The sequence below is a fragment of the Podarcis melisellensis genome, assembly GCF_964234715.1.
Source record: "Podarcis melisellensis genome assembly, chromosome: 6".
Taxonomy (NCBI): Eukaryota; Metazoa; Chordata; class Lepidosauria; order Squamata; family Lacertidae; genus Podarcis; species Podarcis melisellensis.
In genome coordinates, this window is record NC_138538.1 from 226303 (window position 1) to 246931 (window position 20629).

Below are 20629 nucleotides of genomic sequence, written 5' to 3' on the forward strand. Positions count from 1 at the left end.
TGGGAAAACCATAGCTTTTACTATACGGACTTTTGTTGGCAAGGTGATGTCTCTACTTTTTAAGATGCTGTCTAGGTTTCTTGCTATAAATCATGATTTATTTACAGCTCAATTATTTGCATTTGTAACTGGTCTCAAAATAATTGCCCAGAATGGGACAAAACAAGAAAAATACGAACCATATTTTTCGCTCTATAGGACACACTTTTCTTCCCTCCAAAAATTGAAGGGAAATGTGTGTGTGTCCTATGGAGCGAATGCAGGCTCCTTGGCTTCAGTGATAGCAACGCGAAGCCTCTGAACCACAGAGGGAGTGCTCCCTCCGCGCTCCGGAGGCTTTGCGTTGCTTTCGCTGAAGCCTGGAGAGCCGCCTGAAGCCTCCGGAACACAGCAGGAGGACCCGCTGCGCTCCAGAGGCTTTGGGTTCCTTTTGCTGAAGCCGGGAGAGCAAGACTCTGCTGGCTTCAGCAGAGAGGGAGAGCTGCGCAGCGTCCCTTCAGACAAGCAGGAGGAGAAATGGAAGGGACTCCATTTCTCCTGCCGCTTCGCTGAACGGGTGCTGAGCGGAGAAGGGGATTTTTTCCCCCCTTGTCCTCCCCCTCTAAAACAAGGTGCACCCTATAGAACTTAAAATATGGTATCATGCCTCCAATGTTGAGAGGGAGAAATTCTTTTATCTTTTTTCTCCACAATATGCTTTTTCTGTGCAGCCTAGGCAGGAGCCGTGAATAGTTAATTGTTATAGTTAATTGTTGTAGCTTGTCTTCCCTTACCACACCCCACTGCTCTGCTCACAGTTGTGAAGGATATTCTTATGTTATGAATGGTCCGTGTCACCATCAAGAAAACCCTGGACTGTCCGTAGATCAAGCGACTTTTAAGTTCTTACCCTAGCTCCTGGTTGTCATCCTAGCCAGATGTTTCACTGATAATCAGTTGGTCCATCATTGGAAAAATAAGACTTTAGTCTTGCCCCAAAATGGCACGTAGACATTCCATTTTGGCGACTGCAACACTGCCCACAAACCGTGTTATTTGGGGATTTTTCTATCCAAACAGCAAGCAAGCTCTCAACTGGGGCTTTTCCTGCCTGCCTCCTAGCAGCAATTAGCAAAAGTTCAACCTCCTCCTCTTCAGGAATGCTTGAGCAGTTTGACGCCTTGGCAGCAACCACAGGGACACTGCTGCAACGTCCCCCTCCCCAGGCTTTGGCGTGAGTTCCCTGGACTGAACCTAAGATGAGGGGCAAGAAGCTGGTGACTAGCTTCTGAATAGCACTTGCTGGAAGCTACAGGAGGGGAGAGGGCTGCTCTTGTGCTCAGGTCCTGCTTGCAGGTTTCCCACTGGGGCATCTGGTCCGCCATTGTGAGAAGAGGATGCTGGACCAGATGAGCCACTGGCCTCATCCAGGTGAAGAGCCCTCCAGGAAGCCTAGACTTGTTTGCTTTGCTCAATCTCAGAATGAATTTGCACCACCACAGCAGGAAATTTCCCAGTGTTTATTAGAAAGGGCAACATGACAACCCCCAATATATAAAACATACACACAACCCCCCCACCCCACCGTTCCCTCAGGGTGAACAAGACAGAAGTCCAAAGGCTCAAATTTTGCTCCCTTCACAGCGTCACCGTGATCTCAGGGCCTGGGTGGGCGCATGCCAGGAGGAGGAGGACCTAGAAAGGACAGAACAGAGGCAATCAGCTTTGCAGGTGCTGCCCCAGGAGGCAGCAGTGCTCTGGCGCCCCAAGGACACCCTTGCCCCTCCCCTCCCCTTAGTTCCAAGCTTATCGAGGGCTTCTGTCTTGCTCCAGTGAGATTTCCATTCGCAGGAGGCCAACAGGCAGCCAGCCCTTGACTCAGGCTCAAAGCCAACTCACCTCTCATGCCAGGGGGGGGAGGCCTCATTCCAGGAGGTGGCATGCCCATCGGGGAGCCTCGGCCAGGCGGCATGCCCATCGGGGGGCCCATCGGGGGCCTCATGCCAGGGGGAGGCCCCATCATCCCTGCAGTGAAAAGGAAGCCCCTTCAGTCCCCTTGACTCCGCAGACCGCCCCTCCCCCAAGTCCCAAAGGGAACCTCAGAGTAATCCTGCTTTGACACCAACTCTTCACGGTGCTCAGTTCCTGTCATCTCATCCCAGGTTCTGCCAGTCTGGGCGGGGGAGGCAACTGGGTTGCTGCTTACCTGGAGGTGGGGTCCCTCTGCCCATAGGTGGAGGGGGGCCTCCGCGGCCTGGCGCATACTGAGTGGGGGCTCCTGCAATACTGGCCGTTGCGGCAGCCGCTGCAGCAGCAACTGTCCCTCGGCTCTGGGGAGTCATCACCTGGGAGGGGAGAAGAGGCTTTTAGAGATCGGCAAGTGAGATCCCAAGCTGGAGGGATCCACTGCTGTTCCCTCCCCTGCAAACATCCAATGCCAATGTCCTTGAGCTGCCCCAGACTCCTCCCCCCCTCAAGCCATTTATTGGGAGGACGTGCCTCCTGCTGACCTGCTGGGATGGGCCACCAACACCACGCACGGGGCCAGCCAGGCCTGCGGGTGCCTGGGGCATGGGAGCTCCTGCGGGGACGCCCCTTCCAGCAGCTCTGCCAACACCAGGTCCTCCAGCGGCTCCAGCCAGGGGCACGCGAGCGATGCCAGTCTGAAAGAGCCAAACAGTCACTGCAGCAGGACAGTTTTCCAGTGGTAGCGGCGGTGAAGTTCTTAACAAATAACCTACCATGCTCAGCAGTGAGTCAGGCCACCACTTGCATAATAATATTTTTTTTTAAATCTGGGGATGGACTGACACATACATTTATCTGCTTCACCTTTGTCTTCCCAACCCCAAAATCTGACTTTTCTCCCAGCAACCCCTGAAACTCCAGTTTCTTTCTTCCAAGAACCACAACAAGGAATATCTGGCTGCCCTTCTCCTCTCTGCCACCATTAATCCCCATCCTCTCTGATTGATTTCTTACCCCTCCCTGCTACTCTCCATGTTGAATTTTGATTCTGTGCTATTCCTGATATGTAGAAGAAGCAGACATTTCAAAATAAATATATTCTGGCACGTCCTTTAGTTCCAGAAGCAGACTGTAAATATTTTAGAGCAAACCCCAAAAGCCAGACTTAGTCAATGCCTTGCAATTTTAAAGGGGTGCTGTCAGGCCCCTCTACTAAGCTATTCTGGGAAAGGACAAGATCACGAGCAAACATCTCCCCTAATCTGGCTCCGCTTACATCTTTTGGGGGTGGCCCCTCGACTGTCATAGAGACCAGATTCTCTCCTCGCAGCAACACCAGGCCCAGCACTCGCTTCTCTTCCCGCTCAGGCTGCTTGGAGTTCTTGGGCCTAGAAGAAGGAAGGAAGGAGCAACCCAAAGCTGTGTCACAAGCATCTCTGCCCCCTACACTTACCTTTCAGGGGGCGACCTGTTGGCCCCTCAGAGAGGTAGGTGCCTTATGCCACATTGGAGGGGGGGTCAAAGGGGGGGAAGTGAGACCAAATGGGGGCCCCAGGCTATGGCAGAAGCACCACCTTCCTTGGGGTCCTATGGGCTGAAAGAAAGGCCTGCCCTTGCTGCCTTGGAGAGCCTTCCAATGGCCCTGCCCTTCCCCAAGGAGGACCAGGCAGGGGGAGACCCCGGCCGCCTTCAGGGCTCCCTTGGTGGCGTGATCTTGCACTCCTGGCAGAACTGTCCGGATTGTGCCCCCTAACCACTGACAGATGAGCTCTTCTTTCTGCCTCTCCTCCACGCCCCCATTCAATTCACCCTCTATTTAAAACCTTTTATGAGGCAAGAATCAATATTTCTATTTATAGACATATTTATGGGCACATTTGAAGCCGGTTTAGCAGCATGCCCCCAGCCTGTGCCCCTGGCGGGGGCCCACCTCTCCAACCCCGAACTATAGCCCTGGTTGCCGATGCCCCTCCTTCCACCTGACTGGTTTGTGCCTCAGGTGTCATGAGGGGCTGGGTTGGGGGCCCCTCCTGGGCCGGCCTCTGCTTGGGGGGTGTTGCTGAGGGGGGTCGCTAGCCCCTCCCCCCGGCCACTCACTTGATCTTCCTGAACTCGTCGCAGTCGCAGAGGATGAGGTTCATGTGCTTGTCAAAAGCCTTGAAGGTGCCGATGAAGACGCGGCCGTCCTGCAGGATGCAGCGCATGCGGTAGTCGATGTGCTGGAGCATCTTGCTGCTCTTGCCCACCGTCTGCGGGGGAGGGGAGAGTTGGGGGGGGGAGAGAAGTTTGATAGGCATTTTGAGGTCTTAGATATATGGTAACCGCACGTACATAGATCAGCACAGGAAGACCGACCTGAAGCCATTTTATTCCTAAACTGAGCAACTGTTTTCTCTGCAAGGTCAAAGTGGAAAAGCCTCCCCATTGTCTTTTCGTTCACAAATCCTGTCTTAAGTGCATGCCTGTGTTTGAATAGGGTGAGCCTGTGACCTGGCCAGGAACTAAGTATTTATCATTACATAAGACTGGCCAGGCTCCCCAGGGTATCCAATCAAGTGACCATTAACAGGTAACCTGCCAGACAGGAGGTAAACAAGGACAGGAGAAAAACAACATTCAAATCTCTGCTAAGACCGCCTTTTCTGTGATGTATGATGTTTCTTGATCTACAGGGTGGCAACTTCAATGTCCATATAAGGGCTTGCGCGCCATTGTTCGGGGTCCCTCCTCCCTCCTGCGTGTGAGGGGAGCCCCTGTTGCAACAGACCCATAAAGATCAGGCCTACGTGCTGCTTCTCTGGCTGGCCTCTCTTGTTCTCTCCCAAGGGCTCCATAGGGGCTCTTGTGTCCCCCACAAGGGAAAAGGGCAATTTTGCTTACAAGAGGAGGAGGCGAAGGGGCCCCCAATCCTCACCATGGTGGCGGCGGCGTCGGTCCTCCTTCCCTGCGCGGCTCCCCTCGGCCTTCCTTCCTTCCCGCCGCCTCACGAAGCAAAGACGCGCCTCGCGCTGCCTGAGCGGAACCGGAAGCGCTCGCCGACCGGACGCTCCCCGCCATACTTCCGGCGCCGGGCTCCGCCCCTCGGAGGCGGGGCTCGTTGCCCGGGCGACCGCCCAGCGCGGCGGCTCCGGAGAAGGGCGGAGCTGCGCGGTCGCCATGGCAGCCGGCGGCGGGCGACGAGGCCCCGCCTCCCGGGCTGGAGAGAGACGGAGCGGAGCGGGCGCCAATGGGGGACGAGGCGCGCTCCTGAGTGGCGGGCGCCGCTGGCCAATGGGGCTGCGCGGCCGGGCGGGAGGGGCGGGACGCAGCCGGGTCCGCGGCCGGAGGGAGAGCGGCGGCGGCGTCGGCGGAGCGGAGGGTCCCGGCAGCCGGGTGAGCGCGGGGCGGGGAGGGCGGGCGGGCGGGCGGGCGGCCTCGGCTCCGGGGGCGGAGCTGCGACTCTCGGGGCTCCGTTTCCCCTCCCTCCCCCGCCCCCTCTGTCTGTTGGTCACGCAGAGGGGGGGAGGGGCCCGGCGACTTCAAAGGAAGCCTCCCCTCCGGGGACACGGGCGCCCCCTCCGGCCCCCCATCTCCGGACAGAGGCCCTCGCGGGCCGCCTCCTCCTCCCCCTGCTGCTCCGGAGAGACCCGTTGGGGGGGGGCGCCTGCTCTTGCCCCCCAGTGGGGAGCTGCGCCTCCCTGGCCCATCTGGACGCCCCCTCTCTGCTGCCCCCTCCCAGGCAGGCAGGGCCTGGGGGGCGAGAGCGCCTGGTCCTGCGGGAGAGGAGGGGGCAGCCCCCCCACAAATAGCCCCCGGGCTTCCTGTCGCCTGGCTCTTCTGCAGAAGGAGGCTGGTTCCTCTTCCCTTCCCAGAAGGAGGCGGCTTCCTCCTGGGCTGCTGGGGAGCCACAACCCCGGACTTGCCACCCCGCTGGGCAGCACCCTGAGCCCCCCCCCAGTGCAATGGTCAGGTGGGGCGCTGCAGAGTGGCTAGCTAAATCTCGGGTTCGATCTGCAGTGCTCTTTATTTCAGGGGTCCATCCCTGGGAGACCCAGCTCCCTGGGCTCACTAACATGAATAGTTAGCGCCTTCATCTTCACCTCTCTTTAAAACTAAAGGGCAGATCATAATGCTCAACTGTGATGCCCTTAAAATATATTCAACCTTTCTTGGAAGAACAGGTTGGGATTGGATGTATTGCAGCGTGCTTTATTCCCCCCTCCCCCCCCAAAAAGACCTGTTCAAAAACTTGCACAGCACATAATGACCCACATCTCCTGGCAAAACTAAGAGTCGGTCAAATAAAGCTCCTGAACCCTAGAGCTGCAGCAGCAGCAGTCAGGAGAGGGTTAAGTGCGCCTGGCCTTGAATAGGAGGCTGGTGGTGAAGGGGAGGCAGGCCGAGGCACCAGCTGCTCTGGCCCTGCAAGGCGAAGAGGTGCTGAGCCCCTGTCCTCCCTGGCATCCCTTGGGAGGGGGCCTGGCTGGCTGCTGTGGTCAGGAGAGGGGCCCCTCACTTGCCTGCGCTTCCTCTGGGGCAACTCCTTGGCAAAAGAGCAGAGCTGGGGCATCCGGGTCACCCTGCCCTGCTTCCTTGCCAGGCTGCCCTCCCAGTGGCTTCCCAGCTCTAGGAAGGTGGGGCCGGGCAGTCTTTGGGGCCAGGACAGCAGGAGGTGGTGCTGGGTGCCTCCGAGAGCAGTGCCCCTCCTTGCCAGGTCTTTGTTGGAAGCTGGGGGGCAAAGAGCTTGCCTAGCCAGGGGGCTGGCTCTGCTTGCCAGGGCTTTGGGCCTTGGGCCTGTGCAGAGGCTGGTGCTGCTGGGTCCTGGGAGTGCCCGCTGGAGGGGGCATCTCTCGGGCAGAATCCCCTCTGCCCTGGAGCTGACTTGCCTTTCCCCTCTGCCTAGGTTTGGGAGGCCCATTCCTCGCCCCCACCTGTGAGGTGGCCGTCAGCCAGGAGGGATGCCACCCCCGTCGGACATTGTCAAGGTGGCTGTGGAGTGGCCAGGAGCCAATGCTCAGCTGCTGGAGATTGACCAGGTGACGGGCGCAGGCCGGGGGGAGGGGGGCAGGGACCACATCTAGCATCCTGTTCTCACAGTGGCCAACTGGGGGGTGGGGTGGGGCAGAGCTGAGCCCACGTGGCTGGTAGCCATTGAGAGCCCTGCCCTCCTCCCAGAATGGGTCTGACCCTCTTGGAAAGCCCTGGTGGCCAAGCTGCTTCCTGTGGGAGGGAGTTCCAGAGTTCCACTCTGCTCTCTGCTAAGAAGGGCTTTCTTTTCTCTTCCCTCTTTCGACTGTCAGCTTCCTGGGGTGTCCAGGCCTTCTAGTGCTGAATGGTGGGTGGGCCGGGGGGGGGGCTGCTGCTCACCTGCCGTCCAGAGGAGAGTTACAGTTCAGGCTTCTCTTTCTTCCCCCTGCCTCTCTCAGAAGCGGCCTCTGGCGTCCATCATCAAGGAGGTCTGTGACGGGTGAGTGGGAACCACAACTGACTTCATGGGGGCCACGCCAGCCTCTCTGCTTGCTTGGGGCTCTGGAGCTGCTGGATCCCCTCCTCTGAGCCCCTCAGTTGCTCTTCCGGCTCCCGGGTGTGGCTAACCTGCCCCCCCCCGCTAGCTTGCTTCCTGAGGGAGGAGGCTGACATGGTCCTCCCCCCCCCCTTAGGTGGTCGCTGCCCAACCCAGAGTACTACACGCTGCGCTACGCAGATGGGGCCCAGCTGTACATTACAGAGCAGGTGCGTGGGAGCTGGTTCCTAACCCCCCATCTAAAAAAGCAGGGAGCGGGCCATGGGGTGCCATGCAGCTCCTTGCAACTCTGATCAGGATGGGGGCCTTGGAGGAAACCCACAGAAGCAGACCAGGAGCCCCGCTGGGGGGCCTCTGCTACTCTCCCAGTCATGCTAAGCAGCCCCCCCCTTGCCTTGCAGACCCGCTGTGACATCAAGAATGGGACCATCCTCCAGCTCGCGGTTTCTCCAGTAGGTCTGGGCTGCCTCTGGGGTGGGGTGGGGGGGTTCTTTATCCCCCTTTGAGGATTTGGAGCCTGCTGGCTGGCTTTGGGCTCATGGCACAAGGCCACCTCCTCTTGTTCTCTCTCTCCTGCCCGGCTGAGGGGAGCCCCCGGAGGGGTTGGGGGTTTGCAAGGGGCTAGCTGTTGCCCTGCCCCCCAGTCCAGGGCCGCCCGCCAGCTGATGGACCGGACGCAGTCGCACAGCATGGAGGCTCGGCTGGAGGCCATGAAGGAGCTGGCCAAGCTCTCTGCGGACGTGACCTTTGCCACAGAGTTCATCAACATGGACGGCATCTCGGTGCTCACCCGCCTCGTGGAGAGCGGCACCAAGCTCCTCTCCCAGTAAGTGGGCATCACTTCCCTGAGGGTCTGTCCTTTAATGTTGACACTTCTGGCCTTCTCTTTGCTCCAGCACTGCAGCCATTTGCAGCCCCCCGGCCTCTTCTGGAGCAGGGCGGTCTTGGTTGGGGGGGGCAGCTGCCCCAGGGCTGCCAAGAGGGCAGGGGAGGCAGCAGAGACTCGGGCGCCACCTGCTTGGCAGCGTTCTCTTTGCTCTTCCGCAGGACCTGGCTTGGTGCTCTTTCTCTCCTCCTGGCATGGGAGGTGGCAGCCAGGGGCAGCCGGGATTTGATGCTGGTCACTGGGACACCCAGGGGCGCAAAGAGGGAAAAGGCCACCGGCTAGAAGACAATCCTCCCAGGCCTGGGTCTTCTCCCCATTACTTAATGTTGTAATGTAAGAACATAAGACCCCCCCCCACTGGATCAGGCCCAAGGGGGCCCACCAAGTCCAGCAGCCTGTTCTCACAGTGGTCAACCAGGTGCCCACCTGCGGTTATCGGCAACTGGGATTCAGAAGCATGGCTGTCTCTGACTGGCAAAGCCGAGCCACCCAGTCTCCTCTTTGCCTCCAGGCCTGGGTCTGATCCACTCTGAAAGCCTTTAAGGCGATGGCCATCAGTTTAGTTGCACTGTGCGAAGAAGGGCTTTGTGTTATCAGTCCTGAATCTTCCAGCATTCAGTTGCATGGGATATCCACAAGCCCTGGCGTTAGAAGACAGGGAGGAAAACGTTTCTCTCTCCACTTTCTCAATGCCATGCATGATTTTACAAACTTCCATTGTCTTGCCTCCTACATTTTCTCTAAACAGGCCACCCTTTCCTTAGCCAGGCCTTCCTAGATGTGGAACTTGATTCAGCTTTTTAAACTTGATTTTATCTGCATTTTGGCAATGACATCCTGCCTGCTGTTTTCGAAGTCTGCTTTCATTGCTGTTTGTAATGAATATTTTATGGTATTATATATACCATTTAATATGGTTTTTTAAAACTGCTGAATAGTTAATTCAATATCCACGTTGGCTTTTAGTGGGAAGCGCAGGGAGGCCTTGAGCCTCTTGGTGGCCTGAGCAAATCCTCCTCCGTCACTGCCAGGCCTTGGCTGGCTGGTCGCTCCGAGTGCCCGGCCTGCTTGCCCTTCCCTTTTCTGCTCTGGTTCTCCAGACGGCAGCACATCCCACAGGCGGGTGGTGGAGCCGCAGAGCATGGAGGGAGTGCAAATTCCGGCCTCTGTGGGTTGCAGGTGCTGAGGACACTAGGAGGCCCCAGAAGGAGGCGGCTGCCTTTCCCATTGCCCACTAAGTGCTGACGTGAGACCGCCAAGACGGTGCCTGGTTGCAGCTCTGCGTCGCCCAGCAGAGTGACTCTCTGGAGGGGCTGCCTTGCCCAGCCATGAGTGGGGAGCGAGGGAGCCCTGAGGGTGCCTTTCCCCCCCCCCACTGATCTGCCATCCCCTGTGCCCCCTGCAGCTACAGTGAGATGCTGGCATTCACCCTGACAGCCTTCCTGGAGCTCATGGACCACGGCATCATCTCCTGGGACATGGTGTCCATCAGTTTCATCAAACAGGTACAGCCTCCGCGAGTGCAGGTGGCAGGGCTGGCCGATTGCTGCTTTTCAACATCTCACCCACTAAACATCACAATGTACCAGTATATTGCCCTGTCTGAGCTAAGGATGGAGCCAAGCAGAGCCCGCGGCTGGCTTCACACTTTCCCCCTCATTGTCATTTTTGCTGGCTCCTGCTCTTGGGATTCGCTGCCCTTGCATGAGGCAGGGGAGAGCTCAGCTGGCAGAGTTAACAGGGGCTGCAGGAACTGAGAGAAGCCTTGGCTGGCTTCAAGGTTTTTCCTGCATCGTGATTTTGGCATAGCATCCGTGATTCGTGATATATTGCCAGGTCAAAAACAACAAAACTGATTCAGTAGTACCTCGGTTCTCAAACTTAATCCGTTCCATAAGTCCGTTCCAAAACCAAAGCGTTCCAAAACCAAGGCGCGTTTTCCCATAGAAGGTAATGCAGAATGAATTAATCTGTTCCAGACTTTTAAAAACAACCCCCGAAACAACAACTTAACATGAATTTTACTGTCTAATGAGACCATTGATCCATAAAATGAAAGCAATAAATAATGTACTGCAGTCACACAGTCAGTAGCTGAACTGGGTTCCAGACATAAAAAGAGCCACAAAAACAAAACACAAAATAAATAGCAACAAGAGACAGACCTCAGTGTAGCACTCAAAATGGAAGTGTAACACTCAAAATGGAGCACGTTCGGCTTCCCCAAAAAAGTTTGCAAACCGGAACGCTTCCGGGTATGCTGTGTTTGGGTTCCAAATTGTTTGAGTATTAAGGCGTTTGAGAACCAAGGTACCACTGTATCACAAAATGGACTTCAAACCAGTTTAGGCAACAGTCCTAGCAGGCGGCACAGGAGAGGGGGGGCTCCCTGGGCAGGGCAGTGGGCATGCATGCCTCTGGCGCTCAGCGGCCTCTGCCTCCCCCCCCCCCTCAGATTGCAGGCTATGTGAGCCAGCCGACGGTGGACGTTTCCATCCTGCAGCGCTCCTTGGCCATCCTGGAGAGCATGGTGCTCAACAGCCAGAGCCTCTACCAGAAGATTGCCGAGGAGATCACCGTGGGGCAGCTCATTGCTCACCTGCAAGTGTGAGTAGCGCCTCCAGCACCGCACATCCTGTCAGGGTGGGAGGAGGTGGGGAGCCGCCTGCCGCTCACCCCCCCCCCTTGTGCCCCTGCAGCTCAAACCAGGAGATCCAGACGTATGCCATTGCCTTGATCAACGCCCTCTTTCTGAAGGCCCCGGAGGACAAGAGGCAGGTGGGTGGCCGGGCAAGGGGGTGCCATGGGGAGGGAGGGAGGGGAGGGCACCAGCCCTTGCACTCCTTCGCTGATGGGGGGCAGGGGGGAGGAAGGCTTCCTCCCCAGGTGGGGACTGGCCAGTCTGTGGGTGTGCTGCGTGGCACTGCGTCTCTGTGTCTGCCCATCCGTCCCCCCCGCCTGCCTGCCCGCCCGCCCTCCCTGCGAGGGTCTCTGTGCTGACTCTTCTGCCAGCTTCTTTGTGTCTTTCCACTTCCTGTTGTCCGCAGGAGAAGCTCCTTAACCCGCTAGACCTGCCTTGCACTGTAAGTAAATCCCTCAGCCCAGGAGGCTCCTCTCTAAGAGCACTGGTGTTTTCTCTCTTCAGAGCCAGAAAGGGGGATGGAAATGTCTTGGGAATAAATAGAGAGAGACCCCTGTACCCTTCCTCTGCCTCCGCCTCAGAGGCAGCCTTCTCCGTCTCCGTCTGTCTCCGTCTCTGCCTGTGTCTGTCTCTCACACATCTATCTGGCTTGCACACCTTGCATGTGTCCACAGGGAGAGGAGATTGTGGCTGCCTTCTCCTCCCTGGTTCTTTGGCTGCTGAGGCTTTTTTGCCCTCCTGGACAAGTTGGGCTGCAGCTCCTGGCTAATCTGGAGAGGGCAAAGCCAGGGTGATTCTTTTTCTTCCCCACTCCCACCCCCGCCACCGCTTGGGTCTGTTGCTGCATCCTGTGGGGTGTGTGCTCTGGGGGTGCACAGGGACGGGCCCAGAGGGAGTGCAGGTGGCCTGGGCTCCTTGGCGGGGCTGCTGAGGTGGGGGCTTTGGGGTGCAGCTTTCCTCCAGCTGCTGCTGCAGCTGCTTTGGGTGATGGACAGCCAGAGGACTCTCCAAGGGTGGGAGCAGCCCCTTTGCTGAATGGCTGCATTTCCTGTGCTTGGAGCAGGCTGCCACGGCACTGCTAGGCTGCTCAGCGCCCTTCTCCCCCCCCCAGGAGGTGGGGCACGGTTGGAGTTTCCTCTCTCTCTCTCTCTCTCTCTCTCCCCCCCCCTCTCTCCTGTCAACCCCCAACAGGAGATGGCCAACGCCTTTGCTCAGAAGCACCTGCGCTCCATCATCCTGGCAGTGAGTAGGACCAGGCTTGAGCCTTGACATAGCCTTGCCTCTGGGCAACCATCTGAACCCCGTCTTGGGGTGCCCAGTCTTTGTGGTCCCCCCCATTGCACGGTCTCTGGCCTGCAGGCTGTGGGTGTTTCTGGGTGCAGAGGGTGGGGGCTCCTGTTCCCCCCAACCAGGCCTGTCCCCCGCTGGTCAGGGGCCAGAAGGGGGACCTGGCCCTGCTCACGCAGGGAGGGGTTGGCAGGTGAGCCACTTCCACCTCCTCCTCCCTCCCTCTCCTCCTGCAGCACGTCATCCGGGGCAACCGTCCCATCAAGACGGAGATGGCCCATCAGCTGTACGTGCTGCAGGTCCTGACCTTCAACCTCCTGGAGGAGAGAATGATGACCAAAATGGACCCCAGCGACCAGGTGACTGGCAGGACTGTGGCCCCCTCCGTGTGAGCGGCAGCCTCCGTGCTGGGCTCACGCTCTGCCCTCTCTCCTCGCTCGCCAGGCCCAGAGGGACATCATCTTTGAGCTGCGCAGGATCGCCTTTGACGCCGAGTCGGAGAGCAACAGCCTCCCTGGGGGCGCGACAGAGAAGAGGAGAGCCATGTACACCAAGGACTACAAGATGCTGGGCTTCATGGTAGGCAGCCCCCCAAGACCCTCAGGCCGGGGGTGGGGCATCTCCTCATTCAGCAGCCTGTTCTCCCCACGGCCAAGCAGGTGCCCCAGAGGGAACCACAGGCCAGACCAGAGCACAAGAGCAGCGCTTTCCCCTCCTGCCGTTCCAGCAACTGCTATTTGATTCAATTTCATATTTATGGTCCACTTTTCCAGCCACAAATGTGGAGCTCAAAGCAGCTCACAATCATCACAATAACATTAGGAAACAACTGACATTGCAGTCGCTATTCTGTCAAACACAATAACATGTAAGTAAAGCAAACAACAACAAATTCATCAAAATGATTAATACAATTAAGTAAATTTATAGTATTTCAAAATGCCAGAAAATATCAGAAATCGTTCATCAAAACTATTAATGCGATTCAAAATTCCCAAACTTGGGTCTCCAGCTGTTTTTGGACTGCAGTTCCCATTATTGCTGGCCACTGGTCCTGCCAGCAAGTTTGCTAGCCCTCTCTTGAAGCTATCCTGTGGGAGGGAGTTCCACAGTTGAACTTTCTGCTTCCTTTTTGCTGCCCTGAATCCCTCAGCAGTGGGGACCCTGTGGGGGGGGGGCAGCTCCTTCCTTCTGCTGCTGATGGCAGGCGCTGGTTTTTCTTCCGCCTAGAACCACATCAACCCTGCCCTGGACTTCACCCAGACCCCGCCGGGGATGCTGGCCTTGGACAACATGCTCTACCTGGCCAAGTGCCACCAGGACACCTACATCCGGGTAAGTGGGGAGGGTGCCCCCACGCCCCCTGCGAAGGCCCCTGGACCAGCCCCACCCCCTCACTCTGCTCCCTTCCTGCCCCACAGATCGTCCTGGAGAACAGCAGCCGGGAGGATAAGCACGAGTGTCCCTTCGGGCGCAGCGCCATTGAGCTCACCAAGATGCTGTGCGAGATTCTGCAGGTTGGGGAGCTGCGTAAGTGAAGTCGGGCGGGTAGGAAGCGGGGAGCACCCACAGAGTCTTCTCTCTTGAGCCCTTGTGCCAGAGGGGACTCTCTCCTCCGCCCAAAAAGCCCCTGGGCAGGCTGAGCCAGTCCAAGGAAGAGGGTCTGTCTGTTCTATAGGACAGAATGGCAGTGGAGCGGCCTCCCTGGGAAGATGGCGGACACTCCTTCTCTGGAGGTTTCCTCGCAGAGGTTGGGGGGGCATCTGTGGGGGGCTATTTGGCTCTGGGGACTGGACTCCTTGACCCTCGGTGTCCCTTCCGTTATTCCATGCCTGGATTGTGGGCTCTGCTGCACAAAGGGGAAATTCGCTTCTCTGGCTGCACCTGATAGTTGCCACCGGCGACATGTGGCCCCCTGAAGCTGCCTGTGCAGGAAAGTGGCCCCTGGAGGGAAAGGGCCCCCTCCAACCAGGGAATTCACGTTGCTTGACTGTGGCCACGATGCTCCTCCCACGTGTTTGGCTTCCTCTTGCTCCCTGGCACTTCCCCGAGGTGCCATCCTGGCTGTTCTGACCTCCCCCCCTCTCCCCCCCCAGCCAACGAGGGCCGCAACGACTACCACCCCATGTTTTTCACCCACGACCGCGCCTTCGAGGAGCTCTTTGCCATCTGCATCCAGCTGCTCAACAAGACCTGGAAGGAGATGCGGGCCACGGCGGAGGACTTCAACAAGGTGGGGTGGCCGTGGGGCAGAGGCAGGGGTGGGGGGTGGAGGGGGCAGCTGCTCTTCCGGCCCAGCTGGGTTATCTCCCCTCCCTCCTCCTCCATAAGAACAGAATGCCCCGCTGGTCTGGGCCAGGTGAGGGCACACACTTTTAGCAAGGAATAGCAAGGAAACCAAGAGACCAAGAGCAAGCCAAAGCGCCTTGTAAGGACCCGGTTGATTAAAAGTATTGCACAATAGGGCAGCCTTGCCAGCGAGCAAAGACTGCCTCAAAGGACATTTGAACAAAGCTTTTATGGGTATGCATCACAAAACATCATGGCATGTATCAAAAGAGGTTACAGGTCAAGGAGTGTCAAAAGTCCGGCTCTGCTCTGTTTTCCTCCTTTGTACTTGTCTTCTGGCCTTCAGTAAAGAAAGGCCTGTTGACATTCCCTTATCTTCCTTCCGTGTCCCTGGAATGCTTCAAGGAGAAGCTTGCTTGCCCTCCCGACTCTAAATATGCCTCCTTGGCCGGCTGTTGGTGCCCTTCTACTAATACCAATAAGCTTCCCACTCTCCAGGGTCAGAGAAGCATGGAAATGCCATGCAGGAGGGAGGCCTGTGAGATCTGCAAAAGGCAGGAACACGAGAATCCAATCACTTGTGGATACATTGACACATCATCCTATAAAAGCGTGAAACAACTCGAGCCAAATTTGTACTGAGTCTAGCCCAGCATCCTGTTTTCACAGTAGCCAGCCCATGAGCAGGGTCTGAGCGCGAGAGAACTTTTTCCCATCTCAGGTTTCCAGCGAGGGCCATCAAGAAGCATTCCTGCTACTGACCAGGGAGGCAAAGCAGAGCCACTGTGGTCAGTGGCCTCAATAGCCCTTTCAGAGCCACCCAGGCCACCCCTGCCTCCTGCAGGAGGAAGTTCCACAGGTTAACGATGCTCTGCGTGAAGAAGCCCTCCCCCCCCCCCGTTCTCCCTGCCAGGCGTAATTTTGCCCCCTCTCCCAGGTGATGCAGGTGGTGCGGGAGCAGATCATGCGGGCGCTGCCCTCGAAGCCCAGCTCCCTGGACCAGTTCAAGAGCAAACTGCGCAGCCTCAGCTACTCAGAGATCCTGCGCCTGCGCCAGTCAGAGCGCATGAGCCAGGACGACTTCCACTCCCCGCCCATCATGTGAGCAGCCGCTTGGGGGGGGGTCAGGGCTGGGGGTGGCGCCTGGCAGGGACAGTGGGGGGGTGCTCACCGGCTGCTGTGTGGCTGCCCCCCAGGGAGCTGCGGGAGAAGATCCAGCCCGAGATCCTGGAGCTCATCAAGCAGCAGCGCCTGAACCGCCTCTGCGAGGGGAGCAGCTTCCGCAAGATCGGGAACCGGCGGAGGCAAGGTGAGGGCAGCGGGGAGGAGAGGGCTGGGGGGGGGAATCCTGGCCATGGCTGGCTCTGCAGGAGGGGAGGGTTGCTCTTGCCTTTGGGTCCCCCTTGGGGGCTTCCCTCTGGGACATTTGGTCAGCTCCTGTCAGCTAATCTTATGTATGGCCTTATAGAACCTCCAGAGGCAGTCTGCCTTGAGTCCTAGATTCTATGTTTAGAGAAGTTTTTAATGACTGGTGTTTTAATGCATTTTTAATCTTTTGTTGGAAGCCGCCCAGAGTGGCTGGAAAAACCCAACCAGATGGGTGGGGTAGAAATAAGTAATCATAATCATAATTAGGCATTTGGCCCCCGTGGCTTGATGCCCCCCCCTTGGGGTCTTTCATTCTTTCCAAACATTTCCAAGCAGATGGTTTTCTCCTCCAGCATAAATCAGAATCCTTTCAGGGGTGCCTCTTCACTTGCCAAGTATGTCCGGATTCAAAGGTATTCCACAGCTCACCATGGGAGCTTCCTGGGACTGTCCTAGGACAGAGCCATTGAGCCCAGCACCCTTGCCTTTTCGTCTGGGAGACGGGGATTTCCATCCCTTCTCACAAACAAAAAAAGGGCATTCACCGGCGACTGTGGGTCGTGCCCTTTGGATCTCCTTGAAAGGTATGGGGCTACATGCCCCTTACCCCCCATTAATCTCCGTCTGGGACCCCTCCTGGGCGCTAGAGCACCCGAGAGGGCAGCTTGCCAGGTTTGCTGCAAAACAGGAAGTCCACTTCTCCGTGATTTCAGAGAAGCGGCTTCCCTGTCTTCTTATGGGCCGTGTGCTGCTGTTGTCGCCCCGCAGAGCGGTTCTGGTTCTGCCGCCTGGCTCTGAACCACAAAGTGCTTCACTACGGGGACCTGGAGGACAACGCCCAGGGGGAGGTCACCTTTGAGGCGCTGCAGGAGAAGAGTGAGTGCTGTGCCAGGCCGGGGGGGCGGGTTAGGCGAGGCACTGGGCAGGGGCTCAATGACCAGCCCTCTGGGCAAGGGCAACCAGCAGCCCCCGGGGGGCTTTCGCTGTGATTCCTGCCTTGCAGGACCCCCAGGGGTACCTCCTCCCAACTCTCTGTGGAAGAGGGAAGGGGCTTTCCCACTGTTCTTGCCCAGCCTGACCAGCAGCCCCTCTCTCTTGCCAGTTCCCGTTGCAGACATCAAGGCCGTCGTCACTGGGAAGGACTGTCCGCACATGAAGGAGAAGGGGGCTCTGAAGCAGAACAAGGTAGCTGGCTGGGAAGGGGAGAGGAGGAAGACCCGGGGGGGGGGGTGTCCTTGGCAGGGGGTGGGGACTGGCCTCCTTGGCTCACCAGGCCCTGCTCTCTCTCTTCCCATCCACAGGAGGCTCTGGAGTTGGCCTTTTCCATCCTGTACGATCCGGATGAGACCCTGAACTTCATAGCCCCCAACAAATATGAGGTGAGTCAGGAGCGAGGGGACGCTGCCTTCCTCCCGACGGATGGCCCTGCTCATGCAATGCGCTTCCTCCTCCTGGCTGCAGTTCCGAGAGTCATTGAATTGTAGAGCAGGAAGGCACCCCAGGGGCCATCTAGTCCAGCCCCCCGCCATGCAGGAATCTCGGCTCAAGCATTCCTGACAGATGACCGTCCAACCTCTGCTCAGAGACCTCCCAGGAAGGAGAGTCCCCCACCTCCCGAAGGGAGACCCTTCCACAGTCTAACGGCTCTTACTGCCAGAAAGTTCTTCCTGGTGTTTCACTGGAATCTCCTTTCTTGTAACCGGAAGGCATGGGTTCGAGTCCTGCCCTCCAGAGCAAGAGAAAACATGGGGCAGCCCTTGAGAGGTTTGACGACGGCTCTCATATCTCCTGTCACTTCCTCTAGGGAAAGGGCTGTTCTCTCTGAAGGAAGCCCAGGCCACTTTGGGCTTTGGTTGGGGCTTTCACAAACCCAGGGGAGAGCGTTTGTGGGTGAAGCAGAGACTGTCTCCTTCCTCTTGGGCCCAGAAAATCGAGAGGAGGACTGAAAGGGGGTGGGGGGTCCTGCCTTTTACCCAGGAGGCTTTCTTGTGCCCCTGCGCCCAGCGAGGGAAGCCAGCCCTGGTCTCCATGTGGAGATTCTTAGAACAATCTCTGTGTCCGGCTGCCCCATCTGGGCTGCTGTTTCTCCATCCCCCCCCCAGCTGCTGTGCTGCATCTCTGCTTTCTTCAGCCCCCCCCCCGCCCTTTACTCTTTCCTCTCCATCAACCTCTGCTCCTTTTTTCAAACCTTGCAAGGCTGACCATGTAGCTGCCCACCAACTTCCTTCCTCCCTCTCTCTCTCGCCTGCCTCTGCAAAGCTGCTCAGTCTCTGGAGAGTCGGGGGGGGGGGGGAGAGACATGAACCCCACCATGGAAAATGGAAGGGAGCTCAGTGGCTGAGGAGAGAGGGACGTGGCAGGGTTGAGGAGCCTGATTTTCTTGCTTGGATTTGTTTTGAAATAATGTGTATTGCTTTCCAAAACGAAAGGTTATGCCAAATTCTGCAAATTGCAGTGTTATCAGGCAGTGTTATCTGGTGGCAATATACTTCCCATGTACAGTTATGGATCACGGTCAGGTAAAAACAAGGCACGAAATAAAACCCAAAGAAATTAAATGGCAGGTCCGAGAGTCGATGGAAGGTGGCATAATGGCATAGACAAGGCGAGGGGACAAGACGTGGACCCCGTTAACTCAAGGGAAAGGACGGAAGCTTATTAGATGCCATGTGGACCTGGGAAGATATTCCTGGATGAGGCCCCTGAGTCCGGCATCCTGTTCTCACAGGGGAGAGGACTCCCTGGGAAGCCCTTCCTGGGAGGTTTGTGAGCACATGACCCTCGGGGTCCCTTCCAGCCCCACAATTCTATGATGAAGGAAGCGGGGGCAGGTCCTCCCTCCAGCAACATGTCAGGGGGCATGAGGAGGGGCAGCCAGGCCCCCCCCCACCCCCGTGGTCTGTCCTGGGGTCTCAGGTCCCTCCTCCCCTCCCCCGCAGTACTGCATCTGGATTGACGGCCTGAACGCCCTCCTGGGGAAGGAGATGGGCAGCGACCTGACCAAGAGCGACCTGGACACGCTGCTCAGCATGGAGATGAAGCTGCGCCTGCTGGACCTGGAGAACATCCCCATCCCGGAGGTGCCCCCGCCCGTCCCCAAGGAGCCCAGCAGCTACGACTTTGTCTACCACTACGGATGACGCCCCTCGGCAGCAGAGGCAGGGCCAAGGGGGGGGCAGCCTCCGGCCCCCTCCAGCGCATGCCCAGGACCTCTTCTTCTTGCTGGCGTGGGGGTGGCCTCCTCTCCAACTGCGGAAGGAGGGATCCTGCTGGGCAGTCGCGTTTGGGGCTTTTTTTTTTAATGCTCTCTTTTAAGACTCCCCTCTATGGCAGCTGTTCTCCACCCTGCAGCAGGGGGCAGCCAGAGCCCGGCTACTCCAGAATCAGCCGGCTGCGCTGGAGGGCTGAGCGTGCTCTGAAGCCCCCCCCCCCCGTGGCATTCCCTGCAGAGTCGTCCTTGGTGTGCCTTTGCCTGATGTGCTTGGGCCGCTGGGGGCTCTTGCCTTCCCTGGGAAGGGGGCATGGCAGATGGGGGCTGGCAGCAGAGCCTCATCCATGACTGTCTCTGGGGCCTGCCTGGTAGGGGGTTGGGCGAGACGACCCCTGGCGACCCTTTCCCACTCTACCATTACATGATTCTCTTACTTTCCAGGCAGGCAGGGGCTCCATCCTGTGAGCCCAGCAGTGGCAAATGCAGCCCGTGGTACAGCATCCGCCCCTCATCTAGGCTCCCTGGGTGGAAGAGCACTGAGACACCCACCCACCCTGACCCAAGAAAGGCTGCCAGTCTAGCTGCTTTCACCTGGCAGTGGGGCACAGTGCACAGGCTGGACCTGGCATGCCCCTCCCCGATCTTTGCATTAAAGGCTGTTTTCCTCCTTTTTGCCGGCTCCTGTTTCCTCCTTGCGCAGACCAGGCTGTGGGAGGGAAGACTGCCCAGGCTGAAGCAGAAGCGGACTGGGAGGGAGAAAGGGCTTCCTGCTTCTTGTGGGTGCCAGTGCCTCTCCCCACCCCCCACCCCAGGCAGAAGTGAGAGCTGCCTGGTGAAGATGGTGCCAAAGTGAGTGGGCAGCAACACGTCCCATTTCCCCTCTGAAAACTGGCAGTAAACACCGGAGGTTCTGCTCATGCAGGTCTTATTTTGAGCAGAATATGGGTGCTTGTGAGGCTTCCTGCGGTTTTGGAAGACTGGGGACATGGACCCCCGCTTGCGAGGGCAGCCCAACCCTTCTCTGCCTGCTTGGCGGGGGGCTGCGTCTTGCCTCCCCACATCGAAGGCTTCAGCTTAAGCCCTGTGGGCACAATCATCCCTGCTCCCTTTTTGGAGTGGCTAGTTGGATTCCAGCCAAATTTGGGCCACTTCATGAATGGAGCATAGCTGTCAGCCTTCCCCTTTTTTGTGGGAAATTCCCTTATTCCAGCGCTGTTTCCCGCTGCTATCCCGGATGGTTAGATATCCCATAGACTGTCCCCGGGACAGGGGAGGCTGCTGATCCCTTCTTTTCAAATCTGAAAGTGGGGGTCAGGTCTAGCTGGCCAGGGGCCCATGGATGCTTTGCAAGGCCTGGACTCCCACCCCTAATTGGTGAGGATTCCGGGAGACACCTGGCCCCGGGGGCCCATCCTTGGATGTTTGGGGAGACCCTGGAAGAGCTGCAGAGGTTTCCCAAGAGCAAGCCGTGGCAGGCTCAAGGCCGCTCTGGATCTG

At 57.9% G+C, this 20629-nt stretch overlaps 2 protein-coding genes across 5 annotated transcripts; one reads left to right on the forward strand and one right to left on the reverse strand.

Moving 5' to 3' along the window:
* Positions 1-1484: 1484 nt before the first annotated feature.
* Positions 1485-4996, reverse strand: SNRPB (small nuclear ribonucleoprotein polypeptides B and B1). The gene is made up of 7 exons (XM_081915916.1): positions 4862-4996; positions 4045-4196; positions 3224-3335; positions 2490-2642; positions 2186-2324; positions 1879-2004; positions 1485-1674 (listed from the first exon to the last, which is right to left on the reverse strand). The coding sequence occupies exons 1-7, from the start codon at positions 4862-4864 to the stop codon at positions 1637-1639; spliced, it is 723 nt and encodes a 240-aa protein (XP_081772042.1). The 5' UTR covers positions 4865-4996; the 3' UTR covers positions 1485-1636.
* A 245-nt stretch (positions 4997-5241) lies between these two features.
* On the forward strand, positions 5242-19803 carry ELMO2 (engulfment and cell motility 2). Of its 4 annotated transcripts, XM_081916818.1 has the most exons (22): positions 5242-5319; positions 6830-6962; positions 7353-7393; positions 7587-7659; positions 7852-7902; positions 8095-8276; positions 9742-9841; positions 10792-10943; positions 11036-11114; positions 11384-11419; positions 12169-12219; positions 12501-12623; positions 12709-12843; positions 13495-13599; positions 13686-13794; positions 14361-14497; positions 15491-15654; positions 15750-15862; positions 16690-16797; positions 17024-17106; positions 17223-17300; positions 18861-19803. In XM_081916818.1, the coding sequence occupies exons 2-22, from the start codon at positions 6885-6887 to the stop codon at positions 19059-19061; spliced, it is 2199 nt and encodes a 732-aa protein (XP_081772944.1). In that variant the 5' UTR covers positions 5242-5319; positions 6830-6884; the 3' UTR covers positions 19062-19803. The 4 variants fall into 4 exon arrangements, with proteins under 4 accessions (XP_081772944.1, XP_081772946.1, XP_081772945.1 ...); XM_081916820.1 differs by lacking the exon at positions 12169-12219; XM_081916819.1 differs by lacking the exon at positions 11384-11419.
* Positions 19804-20629: the final 826 nt, after the last annotated feature.

Excerpts from the sequence above, each read along its gene's own strand:
- SNRPB (XM_081915916.1), bottom strand. Across the intron at positions 3,336-4,044 it reads GACGAGTTCAGGAAGATCAA|GCCCAAGAACTCCAAGCAGC; the intron begins GTGAGTGGCCGG and ends TCCTTCTTCTAG. Across the intron at positions 2,005-2,185 it reads CAGAGGGACCCCACCTCCAG|GGATGATGGGGCCTCCCCCT; the intron begins GTAAGCAGCAAC and ends TTTTCACTGCAG.
- ELMO2 (XM_081916818.1), top strand. The coding sequence starts at position 6,885 with ATGCCACCCCCGTCGGACATTGTCAAGGTGGCTGTGGAGTGGCCAGGA. Across the intron at positions 8,277-9,741 it reads GGCACCAAGCTCCTCTCCCA|CTACAGTGAGATGCTGGCAT; the intron begins GTAAGTGGGCAT and ends TGCCCCCTGCAG. Across the intron at positions 17,301-18,860 it reads TAGCCCCCAACAAATATGAG|TACTGCATCTGGATTGACGG; the intron begins GTGAGTCAGGAG and ends CCTCCCCCGCAG.